The sequence below is a fragment of the Crocuta crocuta genome, unplaced genomic scaffold, assembly GCF_008692635.1.
Source record: "Crocuta crocuta isolate KB4526 unplaced genomic scaffold, BGI_CrCroc_1.0 scaffold101, whole genome shotgun sequence".
NCBI lineage: Eukaryota > Metazoa > Chordata > Mammalia > Carnivora > Hyaenidae > Crocuta > Crocuta crocuta.
In genome coordinates, this window is record NW_027527956.1 from 4802012 (window position 1) to 4818594 (window position 16583).

At 51.7% G+C, this 16583-nt stretch overlaps 1 protein-coding gene across 1 annotated transcript in view; it reads left to right on the forward strand.

Annotated features, from left to right (window-relative positions):
* The window catches only part of CNDP1 (carnosine dipeptidase 1), a 41654-nt gene that overhangs the window by 6231 nt on the left and 18840 nt on the right, over positions 1–16583 (forward strand). The window contains exons 2-5 of the mRNA XM_077752691.1: positions 8574–8699; positions 12011–12160; positions 12885–13047; positions 13788–13876. Coding sequence (XP_077608817.1) covers positions 8574–8699; positions 12011–12160; positions 12885–13047; positions 13788–13876 — 528 coding nt within the window. The remainder of the gene's footprint in view (positions 1–8573; positions 8700–12010; positions 12161–12884; positions 13048–13787; positions 13877–16583) is intronic.

Below are 16583 nucleotides of genomic sequence, written 5' to 3' on the forward strand. Positions count from 1 at the left end.
GGGGAGCGCGCACAGGTGGGGGGAGCGCGCACAGGTGGGGGGAGCGCGCACAGGTGGAGCTTCCTGAAGACTGTAGGATGAGTAGTTGCAACAGTGCCCTGGCCCCCTGAGTGCCGTCCTAACAGATTTCAGCTTCACAGTTTGTGTGGGGCACCTTGTTGCCTAACTTCACACCTAGTGCCGAGGTGCTGGCCTGGGGCAGTGACAGAGCCCAAAGCCCCTACAGACCTTGCACCTTGATTTATGTCCTGAGCTCATGGTGCTGGACCCACGGTTATTAATATATCCCGTGTACTGGTCTTGGAGGCTGAGGGTACATGGGATATGGGTGTTTATGCCTTTTAAGGCACAGTGATCAGAGCGCATGGCTTTTCAGGGAGCTTCTTCTTCATGGTGATCCTGCCCTCCCCTGGATTTGGGAAAGTTTCCAGAGAGTCTGCAGGTGGACACTGCATCTGAGGCTGGCACACGCCCAGGCTGGGGAGCCCTTTCTTCCAGGAAGTGAAATAACTTGTAGGGACTTCTGATCAAGATTAAGTGTGAGTTCACTTTTACTTTTTTTTTAAATGTTAATTTATTCTTGAGAGGGAGAAAGAGTGTGAGCAGGGGAGGGGCAGGGAGAGAGGGAGACACAGAATCTGAAGCAGCTCCAGGCTCTGAGCTGACAGGACTTGATGTGGGGCTTGAACTCACGAACCCATGAGATCATGACCTGAGCTGAAGTCAGACGCTTAACCAGCTGAGCCTCCCAGGTGCCCCTCACTTTTTAAACCCTCCCATTCACTTCAAATACCCCAATTACATGTGTTTTAAATTTTTAATTAAAAAACATAGACTCAGAAATGTAATAAATATCCCTGCTGAACAAAAACAAAACAAAACTTACAGTGGGGAGCAGAGGCTGAGCTGCTGCTTTGCTGGACTCTGGGTCCCAAACAGGCCGTGGCATCTAGACACGAGACTCTCGGAGAGTGACAGGGGCCGCAAGTGCCCAGGCACAGAGACAGCCGGAGCCGAAGCAGAAGACGGGGGAGGGCCTGGGTGGGTCTCCCTGCTGGGGACACATCCCAGCCCTGCTGTACACCGTTTGGGGGCGCTGAGCCAGCAGCATCAGAGCTGACCTGGACCAGCGTCCCGAGCACCACGTGGAGGCAAGCCCAGCATCCCCAGGCAGAGACAGTACTGAGAAGGAAGTGAGCCTCCTCAAGTGAGAACGCAGGTGGCAGTCCTGAGTGTGCAAGACTCGCAGTAAGGAAGAGCCCACAGGACTCACTGGGAAGCGAGTTTATATCCTCAGAAAGGCAAACAGTAGAAGTGTTTACAATGGATACAAATGATGTAGGTTTAAATTCTTCAAGAGATTGGTGATCTTGTGCGGGAGGCACATATGAGTCAAGAACAGATGGATAGGAAACACAGCCAATTAGAGGTCCCGAAAATGAAAACCAGTCCCTGGAAAAATTCAGTGGTCACGAAAGTGCACAAATGGCCACACAGAGAGAACCAGTCACCTGGGAAGCAGGGCAGGACAGTGCCCAGGAAGCCCAGCAAAGAGAAAAGGAGAAAAAAAAGCTGCAGGAACTTTTGGATGCATGACAGAGTGAAGGACTCCACCAGTAGTCCTTCTAGAAAAAGAATAAAGGGAATGGCGGAGATGCAGTATGCGGAGAGAGAGTAAGACTTGAGTCTTCAGCTAATGATGCTGAAGATTGAGCAAGTGAAGCTGAGAACACTGAGGAAGAAGAGAAAATCTGAAATCCCTTAGGGATGCAGGGGTGTGGACTGTGGGCATCTGCATCATGAGGTAAGGGTTGTGGATGGTGTTGGCCCTGGCGTGGAGGGGGTTGGCCCTGGCCCTGGAGTGGAGGGGGGTGGCCTTGTCCCTGGAGTGGAGGGGGGTGGCCCTAGCATGGAGTGGGGTGGCCTTGGCCCTGGCGTGGAGGGGGCGGCCCTGGCCCTGGAGTGGAGGGGGGCAGCCTTGGCCCTGATTTGGAGGGGGGTGGCCTTGGCCCTGGAGTGGAGAGGGGTGGGCCTGGCATGGAGGGGGGTGGCCTTGGCCCTGGAGTGGAGGGGGGTAGCCCTGGCATGGAGGGGGCGGCCTTGGCCCTGACATGGAAGGGGGTGGCCCTAGCATGGAGGGGTGTGGCCTTAGCCCTGGTGTGGAGGGGGGTGGCTTTGGCCCTGGAATGGAGGGGGGTGGCCTTTGCCCTGGCGTGGAGGGGGCGGGAGCAGCTGGCGCGTGTCCTGTGGGTGGAGAACTGGGGTTGCCAGGCCGTGGATGGTGGAGAGAGGCCAGGAGGACCTCACGCAGAGCGACGAACAAATCCAGTTGTGGGTTTTCAGGAGACCCTGGAGATGCTTGGGATTGCTGGGAGGGAACACAGTCTGCCCAGATTTGCCTTTTGCTTTTTCCCTTATTCATGTTACGGCTGAAATGGTTTTATCAGTAGACAACGTTTGCTTTTTCTACACAGTATTGAAGTAGAAGTAGCGACATCTGTGAGGGTGGGTCGCTACTGGCGACCTTCAGGACTATGCGTTTAATTATTCCCTAGCTACCGGTTGGGGTCTTATTCCGTGGCAAGCACTTAGGGATACGGAGATAAGGGAGACGAAAGTCCTAGGCCGCATACAACCTATGTTCTAGCAAGTCCGACAGGTAATTACTAAGTAAACAAATGTATAGAATATTGGGTAATGGTAAGAAAATAAAGAGCAGGTGTATGGGGGCAAAATTCATGTCCACCCAGAACCTCCGAATGTGACTTTATTTGTAAGTAGGGTCTTTGCAGATGGAATCAGTTACAATGAGGTCATACTGGCGTGGGTGTCCCCCAAAGCCACTGCCTAGTGTCCCTCTGAAGAGAGAGAGGGCCCAGAGACACGCCTGGGCAGGGGCCCGGTGAAGCAGAGGCGCAGCCGCGAGCCAGGGACCCCCGCATGGCCGGCCACAGGCCTGCAGAACCGTGAGACAATCTGTTTCTGGGGCACCGTGCTCCCGCAGCCCAGGACACAAATGCAGGGGGTGGGTCCGACCCTGCCCTCCCCTCGGCCAGCCAGCCCTCGCGCCAGAACCTTCACGTGTTCGACTTTCTGTTCACGACTGTTCCTGGAGGCGGCCACCCCTGGAACCTGTCCCTCCCTTTATGCCCCAGACTTGCTTCCCAGTCATGAAGAACAAGGAAGCTCCATGCTTTGAAGGCAAACCAAGTTTTCGGTGAGTTGAGGGCTTCATAACATTTAAGAGTACGTAGGCAATTCCAGGTTTCTAGACCAAGAAAGAAGCACCGTCTGAACCGCACGCGGCTCCCCTCCTGACTCCCGGAGCACCTCTGCCCCCCCTCGTCAGCCCCGCGGCTGCAGAACCTGGGTCTCCTCTGCCCCCAGTACGCACCCCTGCCCTGTGGGGCTCCAGGGGCTTCCCTGATCCGCCTCCAAACCCCAATTTCATCTGCTGTTCTTGAGACCATTCAGTCGCTGCTGCAAAAACTCTTAGACAAAGTCCATCAAGTGATTTAAAGGAGGAAAAAGAAGGCTGTGACCCAACGGCAGCCAGGACGTCTTAGACACTAAGTTGGGCAGTGCTGGCCCAGGGCTGACGATTTGGGAGTCACACCCTTCACCCCCACATTGAAGGCCACGCTGCCCGGTCTAGGTGTGGAGTCAGAGACAAGTTCTTGTCTCAGAGAAGCTACTCTCTAGCTCCAAACGGTGATACTGCTGTCACCGCACTGTGACTTTCATGCTGTGACTTCCGTGACCTTGGACACCTGCCTGTGGGAGAGACAGTGAGTCTGCCCTGTGCTGTGAACTGCGTGCATGTTTGCAGATGTTGGAAGCTGTGCAGAGCCGGGTGCTCCTTCTGCCTGATGCTCTGAGAGGCCCAGATCTGTTGTGCCCGAATCGCGAGTCCCCAGAGACCCCCAAGGAGCCGACACCAATGCAAGTACGTAAAGGTCTTTATTACAAGCTCGAGCTGGGGCTCACCCTCCTACTGGCGCAGCGGCAGCAGCGTGAAGCCCCGAACAATGGCGAGCAGGGTTTTTATGGGGTCAGGGGCGGGGGTGTTACAGTAACATGTTGTACGTATAGCATCATCACATAAGCACCAATTACGATTGTACAGCGCCCATGGTAACAACTCTGACCATTCAGCATCCGTGAGGCATCCGTTACTTTTGGCGGGACCCAATCATGACCTTTGAGGATCCTTTGAAAATGACCAATTATGAGGTGGGCTCAAAGGGCCCACGTGGGGTTTAGGCAAGGGGTGAGTGATTGGCTAGTTTGTATAGAGTAACTGTCTACAGTTCCCAGCCCTGACTCAGACCACAGGAATGTTACACGTTTCTTTGATTGGCTGATCCGAGGGAGGTCCGAGGGTGGCTTCAGCTGAAGCTTTTCCTGGAACTGGGGCTTCGTGCAGCCCGAGCTTGCTCTTAATTGAGGACTTAATTTCAGGCTCCTCAGATCCTCAGCCAGACTGGAGGGAATGAGAAGGGGGACAAGACTCCTTTCTGAAGTGACATCACAGGCGGACGATGACTGCTTTCTCCTTCCCCGCGGCCTGCGTGGGGCGGAGACCAGAGAGAGGGAGAAAACACTCGCCCTTGAAGTTCGACGCTCGGTCATCCGACAGGCTGTCTGCCGTCCAGGATGGAGCACTGTGTGCAGACCCTTGGGGCTGAAGAGGGCCGGACGCTGTGTGCTCGGGCCTCCTGACGCCACATGGTCATGGCCATGCCTCCCACCTGTCTCTGAGCCTGTGCTGTCTGCGATCATGACCACACCCAGCTCCTCCTCCATGCCCGGGCTCCGGGCAGTCCCTGGTGAGACACTGGCGGTCCTTGGGACTTGCTGGGGAGCCCTGCTCCGTGGAACCGATTCCTTCCTCCTGGAGTGCGTCCAGGCTGCCCTCCAAAGGCCACGCCCCCTTCCTGCTCATTCTTCAAGGGACAACCATTGCTGTCAGAGTTAGTTAATCTCTGCAGGATCCCTGGCTCCGTTCAATGCCTGCAGGGGAAGTAACAGATCTCAGAAAAACCTCAGTGTTTTTTTTGTTTTGTTTTGTTTTTTTTGGTTTGAGGGTTTATTTTTAATCCTGTCATAGTGAGATAAACTAGGTGAATAAAGTCTTCTCTTCTGTCTTATAACAAATTCACCCAAGCTGACCCGGGGCAGAAGCAGTCACACAGGCCTCCAGGAGACGGGTAAGTAGAGTTCTGGTGTGCAGGTTGACTGGGCACTAAAGTTTCTCACAAGTGGAAATGGGCTGGGCTGATGGGCCTCTGCGTGTATTGGGAGGAAGCAAGCTTGGCCCAGGCTGTGTGGGAGGCAACAGTTTCATTTTCTATTGTTTATCCTATTCAATAGTCAAAATGAAACAAGGACGCAAATGCGGAGGGGCTGGGTTTTATCCACATCTCCCCCCTTCCCCCCATTTAGGGCGCCTGGTGTTTTTGAGGCAGGGGGTGGAAGGTCTTGGTTAAGGCAGCCATGGTGATCTCCGGGCTGCCGTCAGCTAAGCACCCAGAGGATCCAACTTCATCCGGTTGTTGGCTGGAGCTGGTAGAGAGGAGAGTAGAATCAGGCCTGCGTCCTATCCCCTGGAAAGCCAGGCAACAGCCCGGGAGGGGAGACTTTAAGGAGGTGGGTCTGGATTGGGGTTGGGGGTTTACACCATAGATGTGGGCATGACTTTGAGAAGTCTTAAAGGTAAAATGTTTAAAAATAAGATTCAGCACCAGGGTACTTGGAAATTTGTTCCAAACCAAAGAACAACTGGCTGGAATTAGCAGAAGCCTGTGGAGCAGCGAGGTTTCCTCTGTGATGGGCCTGCAGCTCACAGCTGGGCTCCCCGCTCCCTGAAAGAAGACACCAGACCCAGGCCCTTCCCCGCTCTGCCCCCGGCCCCATTCCTCAACTTCCCATTCTCTAGCAACTTTCTTCCTTCTGCAAAGGCCAAAATCAGGGATAGCCTTTCTAAATCTCCAGAATTTTGTTGGGTGATTAGTTCAAAGTCAAGCTTGACTATAACACAAGGAGGCAAACAGATAAAGGCACGTGAGAGACTCCAGACAGGAGCAGATGTGCAGCCTGGCGTCGGCCTAGGATCTTAAAGGCAGGGCTGGTGTCCAGAATCAATGTCAATACCGTGCGCCTGGTAGCAAAGGACAGCAGCGCTCCATCTGCTCGGCAGGGAGGGGGAGGGAAAGCAAGGTGGTGTAGACCCTTGATGTCTGGGCCGCATCACCAGGAGCAGCCTTTTGGGAAGGTCAGTCCTTGGCATACGGCTCCCACTGGGAAGGGTTTAGTTCCCACTGAAATTGGAAGTGTTCTCAGGCCTTACAATCATAGTTTTTCCCTCTTTGCCCTTGGCTCCCTTTTCTTCTTCAAATTCCCCTTTTTGTTTTTCATCAGAGAGGAGCATCAGATAATTTTTAACAGAAACTGAATGAATGAATAATAAAAGTTCAAATACTGATTTAGGTGTATTGGCTGCAAAAAAAATAACTTACTCCATTTCATAGGGCTTTTCCTGGGTGCTCAGAGCTCCATCTTCCTGCTACTGTGGGTCTCAAGGGGTCATTTCCCCCTAACTTACTTATTTGCAGACTTCAGCCTTTGGCTCTGCCCCACAGAGCCTAGCTGGATGCAGCTGGATCCCTACCGGAATAGAAGGCAAAGGGAGCGCATGAACGGCCCGCTGGCGCCATCTACTGGACAAAGTTCTTAATCCGTTCTTGAATGAGCGCGCTTCACCTTGATTGTTACTACCTTGCTTCCTTGATGGACATTTCTCTGACTCAGTAATATACGTATATTATTGAGTGAGTGCTTATATTTGTTTCTATAACAGCTGTATTGCTCTATAATTCACATGCCTGACAATTCACCCATTTAAAGTCTGCAGTTCCATGGTCTTTAGTAGATTGACTTGTGCAGCATTGTCACAATCCCAGAATCTGTCATCACCCCAACAGACCCCCAGGCCAGGAGCGGTCACTTCCCATCCTCCTCATCCCCCCAGCCCTAGGCAATCAGCAACGTGCTTTCTGTCTCTGGATTTGCCTATTCTGGACAATCTGTAGTTTTTTGTGTCTGGTTTCACTTAGCAAGGTGTTAGAGGCGCGTGCCGGCAGTAGCAGGTATCAGTCCTTCATTTGTTTTTAGGGCTGAGCAACAGCCTTTTCTGTCTCCCCCACTGATGGCCATTGGGATTATCTCCACCTTTCGGCTGTTACGAATAATGCTGCCATAATGGTCGCGTACGGGTTTTTGTGTGGACATGTGTTTTCATCTCCCTTGAGTACGTACCTAGTAGCGGAATTGCTGTGTCATATGGTCACTGTTTAGTCACCTGAGGGCCTGCCAGACTGTTTTCCACAGCAGCTGCTCATTTCACACCCCCACCAGCGGCACGTGAAGGGTCCGGTTTCTTCACATCCTCCCCAATGCTTGTCACCATCTGACTTCTTGATTTTAACCATCCTTATGGGTGGGAATTGTCTTATTGTGATGTGATTTGATTTTCATTTCCCTGATGGCTAATGCAAGTGAGCATCTTTTCATGTGCTTGTTGGCCAGGTGTATATTTTCTTTGGAGGAATGTTTATTCTTTGCCCGGTTTTTAAACCGGGTTAATTTGTATTTTATTACTGAGTTGTTGTTTCTTATACCTGTAGACACAAGTCCTCACCTTGGCTGTGCCGGCGCATGGGAGGAGGCAAACTACATCCAAAATGTGCCAAAGTCCAGAAGGGAGAGCTGGTTTGGAAGAAGGGAATTAGTTTAGTTCTGACCTGATAGCCCTACCCTCATCCGGACCCCGTTTTTCTGCTCTGTGCCCAGCTTGGAGCACACCCTGGGGGGAGAGGGATCGCTGGGCAGGGAGGAGGGGGGAGACTGGGGTCTTGAGCAGGTCCCACATTTACAGGCGAGGGAAGGAAGGGACCCCTCAGGGACAGAAGCAGAGAGGCCAGAGCAGGTCACGGGGAAGACGGGAGATGGGGGGGGCCTCCCAGCTGGAGCGTGGGGCTGTCAGTATCTAAGTGATCACCAGGCCTTCCAGGTCATTTATCACTGCAGGGCTTGTAAGTTTCTTTTTAAGGGACTCTAGCTTCAGGAGCGGGTGGAAGAAACCCACAATACCACACCGGATTTTCGAGAGTCCTTACCAATTTTTTTTTTTTTTTACTAATAAACTGTTTGATCACTCAAAAAAAATTTTTTTTTTAATCGCCTCGCATTTCTCTCTCTCTCTCCGCCTGGGATGCATAGCGCTGACTTGCCTTCGCAGGAGGAGAGCCAGAAGGAGAGATGGCATGTTAACAAGCTTGTTCAGTTGGTTTCTATCTTGTTAAAATTCTTTAGCATTGAAAACGAAGTTGTTTCTTGTTTCCGTGAAGATAGAGCAAAAACTCTTCTTTCCTGTTCTACTACCTTTTGTTATTTTAATCTAAATGACTGGGAGTAGCTGTGTTGGATAACTAAGCTTTCTTGAAGTATTTGAAAGGTCGAAAGTTCAAAATCTGGTATTTGTTTCTGCTGTCTCTGCCCGATCCCCACTCCAGGCGTCCTCTCTCCTGGCTTACCTGGTGCTGCTCGAGGGAGGCATGTTCTCTCCGTCATCACCACCCGCCGGGCTGCTGGAGAGGGTCTTCCGTTACATTGACCTCCACCAGAATGAGTTTGTGCAGGTAGGAGAAACCACACCCACAAAACGCTTGCATGCTATACCCTTTGGGGATCTGGGTGAGTGGTTATTTGCTGGGAGGTATGGGTTTTTTTTTTTTCCCTGACAACTTAATTCCATTTAAAATGCCCTTGAGTCTTCACTGAATTAAACTAAGAAGTATTTGTGGGGCGCCTGGATGGCTCAATTGGTTAAGCATCCAACTTTGGTTCAGGTCATGATGTCATGGTTTGTGGGTTCGAGCCCTGCATTGGGCTCTGTGCTGACAGCTCAGAGCCTGGAGCTGCTTCAGATCCTCTGTCCCCCTCCCTCTCTGACTCTCCCCCACTCATGCTCAGTGTTTCTCTCTCTCTCTCTCTCTCTCTCTCAAAAGTAAATATTAAAAAAAAAAAAGAAATATTTGTTAGATTTAGGTAAGAGATCCCTTGTAGCCATGCCTCCTGGCGGGGGGCATTCCCAGAGCGCTTCTCAGGCTGTCCTCCTGGTGCTGACGCCTGCTGAGCCCACACTGGCCCTAGGCCACCCTCAGAGCGCCCACTCCCCCCTTTACAGGGGCCCTTGCTGAGGTCCCTCCTCCTGCAAAGCCTGCCTGAGACTCCTCCCCCATGACGCCGTCCCAGGGTAATACCACCTGGCTGCAGCAAGCTTTAGGTCCAGAGTTCTGCCGGAGTTCAATGTCAAAGCTGTTTGGTAGACCTTGTGCAGCACTTTATCTCCTCCCTTAGAATCCTCGGCTCCATTCCTAATCCAGTGCATGGCGAACGGCATGTGGTGTGGGCATACATCTCGGGTGGGGGGGGGAGGAGAGGGAGAGGGGAGGAGGAGCAGAAAGCAGAGAGGGGGCCTGGGAACAGAAAGGGTGGGGGCAGGGAAGGGCTGTAGCCACCGTCCCCCAGCAAGTCCCCTCAGGACTTTGTACCCTGAGTCCCCACGCCATGTCTGGCACATGATTCGTGTTCAGTACACGTGTACTGGATCAAGCAGCCAAAGTTGGCGATATTCATGGGCAGACAGATGGGAAAAGCTTGTGTCTCATGCTCACACATGAAGCCGAAAGGCCAGGCCACTGGCCCCACACTTGACCTTCGTGGAATCCTTCCTCATACTTATGGGCGTCTTTACTTCGCATAGTGCCTGTTGGGTTTTTGAAACCCAAGTGGAGACTCCAGCGTAGTTTGGAATTAATGAGGGAGACGGACAGCGTGTGGTGAACACTGTTGATTTGGGTCTTTCAGCCCAAACTCTCCTTTCCGCAGTCTCCTCACAGGTATCCAGTCCATTGCCTTTAGGGATTACTTGGCAGCCTCTGCTCTATAAATGTCAGATTAAGATGCAAAACACAATATTCGTTCAGGTTAAATTAATGTCTTCATACTAAAAATAAAAGTACCAGAACAGGGAAAGAGACCAAACTGAAATAAGTTAGGGAGTCCAAGATCGGTCATCTAAAATATGTGTGGGTTTTAATGAAAATGGTGGCTGTCCCAATATCAGCAGCTCAAGCCCCAATAGTGGAATGTGATTGATTATTATTTAAAAATTTTTTTAAAATATTTATTTATTTTAGAGAGAGTGCGAGTGGGGGAGGGGCAGAGAAGGAGGGAGTCACAGAATCTGAAGCTGCTCCAGGCTCTGGGCTGTCAGAACAGAGTCCGACAAGGGGCTCGAACTCACGAGCTGTGAGATCATGACCTGAGGCAAAGTTGGATGCCGGACTGAGCCCCCCAGGCGCCCCTGTGATTGATTATTATTGATAACTCAATGCTAGCTGGTGTTGATTGGGTGCCCCTTAGGGCCCAGGCACCAAGTAAGTCGTGTGTAGCCATCTTCCCAGATCCTTGCGGGAAGGAACCCTTGCTGTCCTCATGGCTTCCCTCACTTCTGTGGCCAGAGGTGTGTATATTACACACACCCAACGACCGTCTAGCTCTCTGGACACCAAGGGGGCACCCCAAGTCCAGCTCCCTTGACACCACCTGCCTGGTGTGAGTGTCATCCCCCTTACCCCCACCGCCGACTGTGGATGCCAGTCACAGGTAACGAGCCCCCAGTTACCCCCATGTTCGCTACAGCTCCCCTGACCCCCGCTCCGGCCCCATCGTTCGCTAGAACAGCTCCAGAACTCGGGGAGACGCTTACGGTTGCCACACGTTATGTAATAAAGGACATGATAAAGGGTGTGTATGAGCAGCCGGATGACGGGGCACAGAGGGCAGGGCCCAGAAGCACCTTCTGTCCCTGAGGGGCTGGGGTGCGCCGCACTCCCGGGCTGTGGGTGCAGCCACCACCGTGGAAGGCCTCTGAGCCCCGTGCTTCCAGGGACGCTGATGGAGGCCTCCTCATGTAGGCGTGATTGGTTATGAACCTGTCTCCAGCCCCTCTTCCCTGCCCAGAGGACGGGGCTGGGGTCGGAAGCCCCACGCTTCTAGTCACAGCTTGGTCTTCCTGGTGACCCGCCCCGTCCAGAAGCCCATTAGAACTGCCTCATTAGAGCAAAATATGCTCCTGTCCCCCAGGACATTCCAGAGAGAGAGGAGCTCTGTTTCAGGAGACCAGTCTCTGAACAAAAGGTGCTCCTGGCACCTTCAGCTCAAGGGAAATTACAAAGGTTTTAGGGGCTCTGGCCAAGAGCCCAGGACAAAGATCAAAATGTACATTTCTTATTGTGTGACAGTGTCCCACTCACAACCACCCGCAGTAGAGAGCACTGCCCTCCTCGTAGGGATGACGGAGCCGAGGCCGCAGGCTTGAGGAACCTATGTGGGTCATACAGCTCGAAGTGGGGAACCCGGTGCAGGAGGCAAGGCCGTCTGCCTGCACAGGCCCGAGTGTAAGCCCCCGGGCTACACTGCCTACTGGGTTCTGGAGGTGCAGGGGGGCCGACCACAAAACCTACATGCGGAGGGTGGTCAGGGAGCCCTACGGCCCAGCCGAGACCACCGTGGGGTTAAGCACAGTGAGCAGCGAGGGCCAGGCGCCTCCGGGGCCTTGTGGGAGGCCCGGCGTCCTGGAGCAGAGCCGCCAGACAGCTGCCCCCGTTCTCAATAAACCAGAAGTGGTGGGTCAGGACCCCCTGTGCACCTGGTGGCGGAAGGCAACCCCGCGCCCAACCTGTCTTGCTCTGTTCCTCTTTACGAAGCGAACGTCTCTCCCAGCCCGTCCGGCACTTACTTTTGAATGTTGCGTGTTTGCCGGCTCAGTGTTGAGGTCAGATGAAGAGGGGGAATTTGGGGTCCCCCTCCCTGGAGTCACGTCTCAGTGAGGTGCGCCCCACCCAGAGAGGGTGTGGATGACACCCGTCGCCTTTCCCCACAGATCCTTACGGAGTGGGTGGCTGTTGAGAGTGACTCCGTGCAGCCCGTGCCCCACCTCAGGCAAGAGCTCTTCCGAATGATGGCCCTGGCCGCGGACAAGCTTCGGTGCCTGGGTGCCAGCGTGGACTCCGTGGACACCGGTTTTCAGCAGGTGTTGATGGCCCCTCCCCCGCGGCAAGCTGGGCCATCTCTGCACCCGACAGCTGTGCCTTCCCCTGGGGGTGGGAAGACGGGAACTGGCTTCAGTCCTCCGGGAAAACGCCCTACAGTCTTGATACCCGATAAAGGTGAAAAATTACACCTTGTCCCTGACGAGATGGTTTACTGATCTCTCCTGTCAGGACTGGGAAGGCCCCCTCCGTGTTCATTCACAGCCTTCACGTGTGCTTCAGGTTACTCCCCAACCATCCTTTCCCTTACGTTCAAAGGCACCTTTCTCAAAGGACCCAGTCTTTCATCAGAATTACTGCTTATTACTGCGTCTCGGTCGCAAATGGCAATCCTTATTTTAAGTGCCAGTGCCGCCTGCTTCAGCATTGACAAGTCCCCAAATGGTCCGCTTTCCAGAACCACATCCACCGAACTTAAGCCCTTTGAGTCCGAGTTCATACTGAAGAGCATGTTCGATTAAGTTGATTGTCACCATGCATCTAAAACCGTGCTTTACTTTTGATTATGTTTTCGGTTTTAATTAAGTTCTCATGGTACCGATTTTCAAGGTAGATAAGGTGATGATCAGAAAAATTATGTGAGCTCTACAAAAAAAGAAAAAAAAAACCAGAAACAAAACAGGACTCCTAATGTTATGTCTGTGAATTTTCTGGAAGAACTAGACAATGNTTTTTTTTTTTATGTGATCTGTTTTTCTTCTGCAGCTGCCTGATGGTCAGACTCTCCCAATACCTCCCATCATTCTGGCCGAACTGGGAAATGATCCAAAGAAACCCACTGTGTGCTTCTATGGCCACTTGGACGTGCAGCCTGCTAGACAGGAAGATGGGTGGCTCACAGACCCTTACACGCTGACGGAAGTGGATGGTCAGTGATGCATCAGCATTGGCTTTTTGGGGATAAGGGGTTGCCTACAAGGCTTAGGAATTGAAGATTGACTCCTATCCCCTGTCATCATTAAGAATCAACAAGATGCTACCAGTCTCATAGTCTACCAGTTGTCCAACAAGGCTGGCTGTTTTCCATGTGTGAAATAAACTACAGCTGTGCACGTGATGTGTGCTCTTGGGCGAGTTAACTCCCAAGATGGGGGTTCTTGGGAGGAAGGTAATTGTCTAGGTCACACAGTTTCCTTTTTTAAAATACTAAATGCAATTATACTTTTTAAAGAAAAGAAGAAAGGTTAATAGAGATACACACATAGCCTGTTTTCATTCTTCTGCGAATTACAAACTCTTGAAAGGAGAGGCTGTGTCACATGACATTCTGAACAAGTCCACAGGTCCTTTTCAAGAGCTTGGATAACATAGCTAATTCCTATTGAGGCCAGAGGGATTTGTATTTCAAACTGGTTGGTTTTATCTGACTAACTGATGTCCATACTGTTTGTACGAAGAAATCAGACGTGGTGATCTCAGAGAAGGATTTACACCAGGAAAAATAGGAAGCACTGTTAAAATGATTACCCAAAAACTACCTTTGTTTTTAACTCACTCAACTTGATACTCTGGTTTCTCTTCAGATCAAATAAATCTTTCGCCTTTTAACTCACTCAACTTCGCAGGGGTGTCTGTGCTTTTCTAAAAGTTCTTCCCCCGTTTTTAAAGGAAAACTTTATGGACGAGGAGCAACAGACAACAAAGGCCCTGTTTTAGCCTGGATTAATGCTGTGAGCACCTTCAGAGCCCTGGAGGAAGTAGGTAACCAGCTGTGTTTGGGAGGGGTTGCTGTTGGCGTTGGTCACTATGATCACGATGATGATGATGATGACGACGACAACAATAGTGGCAGTGAAGGTGACGATGATGATGGTGATGACGATTATGATGATGGCGATAGTGACAGTGACGGTGGTGCTGATGGTGATGATGACGTTGATGAGGGCAGTGATTGACACAATGACAATGATGATGATGATGACAGTGACGATGACAGTGATGATAATGATATGGACATTGATGATGGTGACACTGATGACAGTGACCACAATGACGATGACCAGGATGACAAAAATGACGAAGATGAGGATGGTGATGACAATAAAGGCAGCATGCTTTGCGTCACTCACTGTGCTCCAAGCTTAAAACTGCGCTGTGTCCTCTGCTCTTCCCAGCAGTCTTTAGGGGTGTGGGTTACTGTCACATGCACTTCACGGATGAGGAACATGAGGCCTGGGAAAGTAAAGGGACTTGCTGAAGCTGCCCACTGGTCTGGGGCAGGGGCGGTGCTGGTGCTTTGGGCCTGTGCTGTTGACTACAGCTAAAAACAAAACACAAAGCACAGGAAGGGCCTGTGCTCATCTTTTTAACCTTTCTCTTGTCTGGTCTTTTATCTTTATCTTGTCTCTTTTATCTTTATCTTACTTTAGCTTGCCTTTTTTATCTTCTCCTCCTCCTTATCACAAAATATGGCTTCATTAATAGGGACAGACATGCACTTTAAAGAACATAGTAGCTACTTTGCAGATTATCAAGATAGAACTCTCTGATATGTGACATCCTGTCTGCATCCTCAGTGCTCTTTCCGTTTGTGAGAAAGGTAGTTTCAGTAGGTGTCCAAATCAGGACATGGAAAGGTAGGGGTGCGGCTCTGAGGAGCAGCGCCTCCTCTTCCAGGCCACCAGAGGATGGCACTGGTGGACCCAGGCTTGCATCTCTGTCCTCATGTGATTGATGTTCTCTAAGGACAGTTTCATCTCACACTCCCCCCCTCTTGCCAACAAATGTGGTTAGATTCCGAACAGAGGATTCGATAGCTGTGTGGCCATGTGCAAGAGAGTTCATCTCTCTGGGCCTCAGATTCTGTTCTGTAAAAATGAAGACCTTGATTTGGGTGGCCAGCTCTCCAACACTGTGTAGTTGAAGGCGTGTTACCATTTCCCGTCTCGCTAGCGAGCACGGGGGCAGGGAGAGCCTGGCCCTTGACTCCTGGCTCCTGTTCTTGCCCCCTGTTCTGGAGGAGGGTGGGAAACTCCCACATGGAAGCTGAGCCAGCTCCAAGTCCGGGGAGGCTTCCTGGAGAGGAGGCAGCTCTAGGGCTAGATGTGGTGGAAGTGGCCATTTCAAATGGAGATGGGAGAGAGGAGAGGAAGAAGGGGAGGGCCATCATCCCACCCCAACTCCCAAGGCGCTTCCCAAGGAACGCCGGCCTGTCAGCCTCGCCCTGTGCATCAAGTTCAGAGCACCTACTGGGCTCCAGACACTCGAGAGGTGCAGGGGCTGCAAATACAGGTCCCCATGTCCTGGCCTCGTTCCCTGGAACCTCATTCCCTGGCTTCATAGCCCCGGGGTCTCCGGGTACATTGAGATGGACTCAGCATTTTAGAAGCTTCCTCAGGGCCCTATGAGCCAGAGTTTCCCTTCTGCTCAGACCTTACTTCTGATGCATCCATTGTGGAAGATTCCTTGAAGTGCAGTTTGGAATGGGGCATCTGAGTTAAGTCAGAGGATTGACATTTCACACGAATCTTGTTCCGTGTGGTCTTATACTAGGAAGGAAGCTTGGGTTGGCTCTGTTGGTTCTGGGACATGCGCATTTATTAGACTTGGCTCCATCTGGCTTCCACAAAGTATTAGCTTTGTGCCTCTGGAGTGCAGAAGGGTTTTGTGGGACTAAAATGTGTAACCTTTCTATCTTCCTCTCCTCTTACTCGCATGAGTTAATCGATTTAAGCATTTGAAGATTGGATATTTGAAAAGGAAATGGGGCCCATTGGGTGGCTTCATGGGCAAAATAAGGTGTTGCCAGTCACAGAGCAAGGAAACCCTCTGCCCACCCCCAGGTGGGGGTGTCTAGGACAGAGGAGGTTCAGAGTCGGGGTCCTGCTGTGTGGGCCTCCATCCAGCCTCCTCCAAGGAGACCTGGGGAAGTAGAGGTGCATGTCCAGGCTTCAGGCGGAGCAGCCTAGCCCGCCCTCCTGGATGGCCTCTTCCAGATCCTGTCCATCACAGCAGGTCCTGACTTTGTGACATGTTTTCCTAGAGGCAATTTCATCAGCTGCCAGGGGCTTCTCTTTCAGGAGTTCATTTTCTCCTGAGACATAAGCAGAAGAGAGGGAATTTAACTGCCCTTGACTCAACTGTTTCATCTCACCTAGAAAGACAAGCCGAATAAGTGAGACTATTTTTCTGGCTGGGTCCCATTGACCACTGCAAAGTTGTCTCCCCCTTCGTCATGCCTGCTCTGAAGAAGCCCTGATGTTTAACGTGGCCTTGATTTCTCTCTCTTCTTCTCTTTCTTTAGCTCTCTCTACATTCTTTCTCTATGCTTTCTCCTTCTTTCCTTTCTTCCTTCCCTCCTCCCTCTCTCTTTCTCTCTCTGTTTTCTCCCTTCCTTCCTTCCTTCCTTCCTTCCTTCCTTCCTTCCTTCCTTCCTTCCTCTGTGTCTATCTCTGCCTCCTTCCT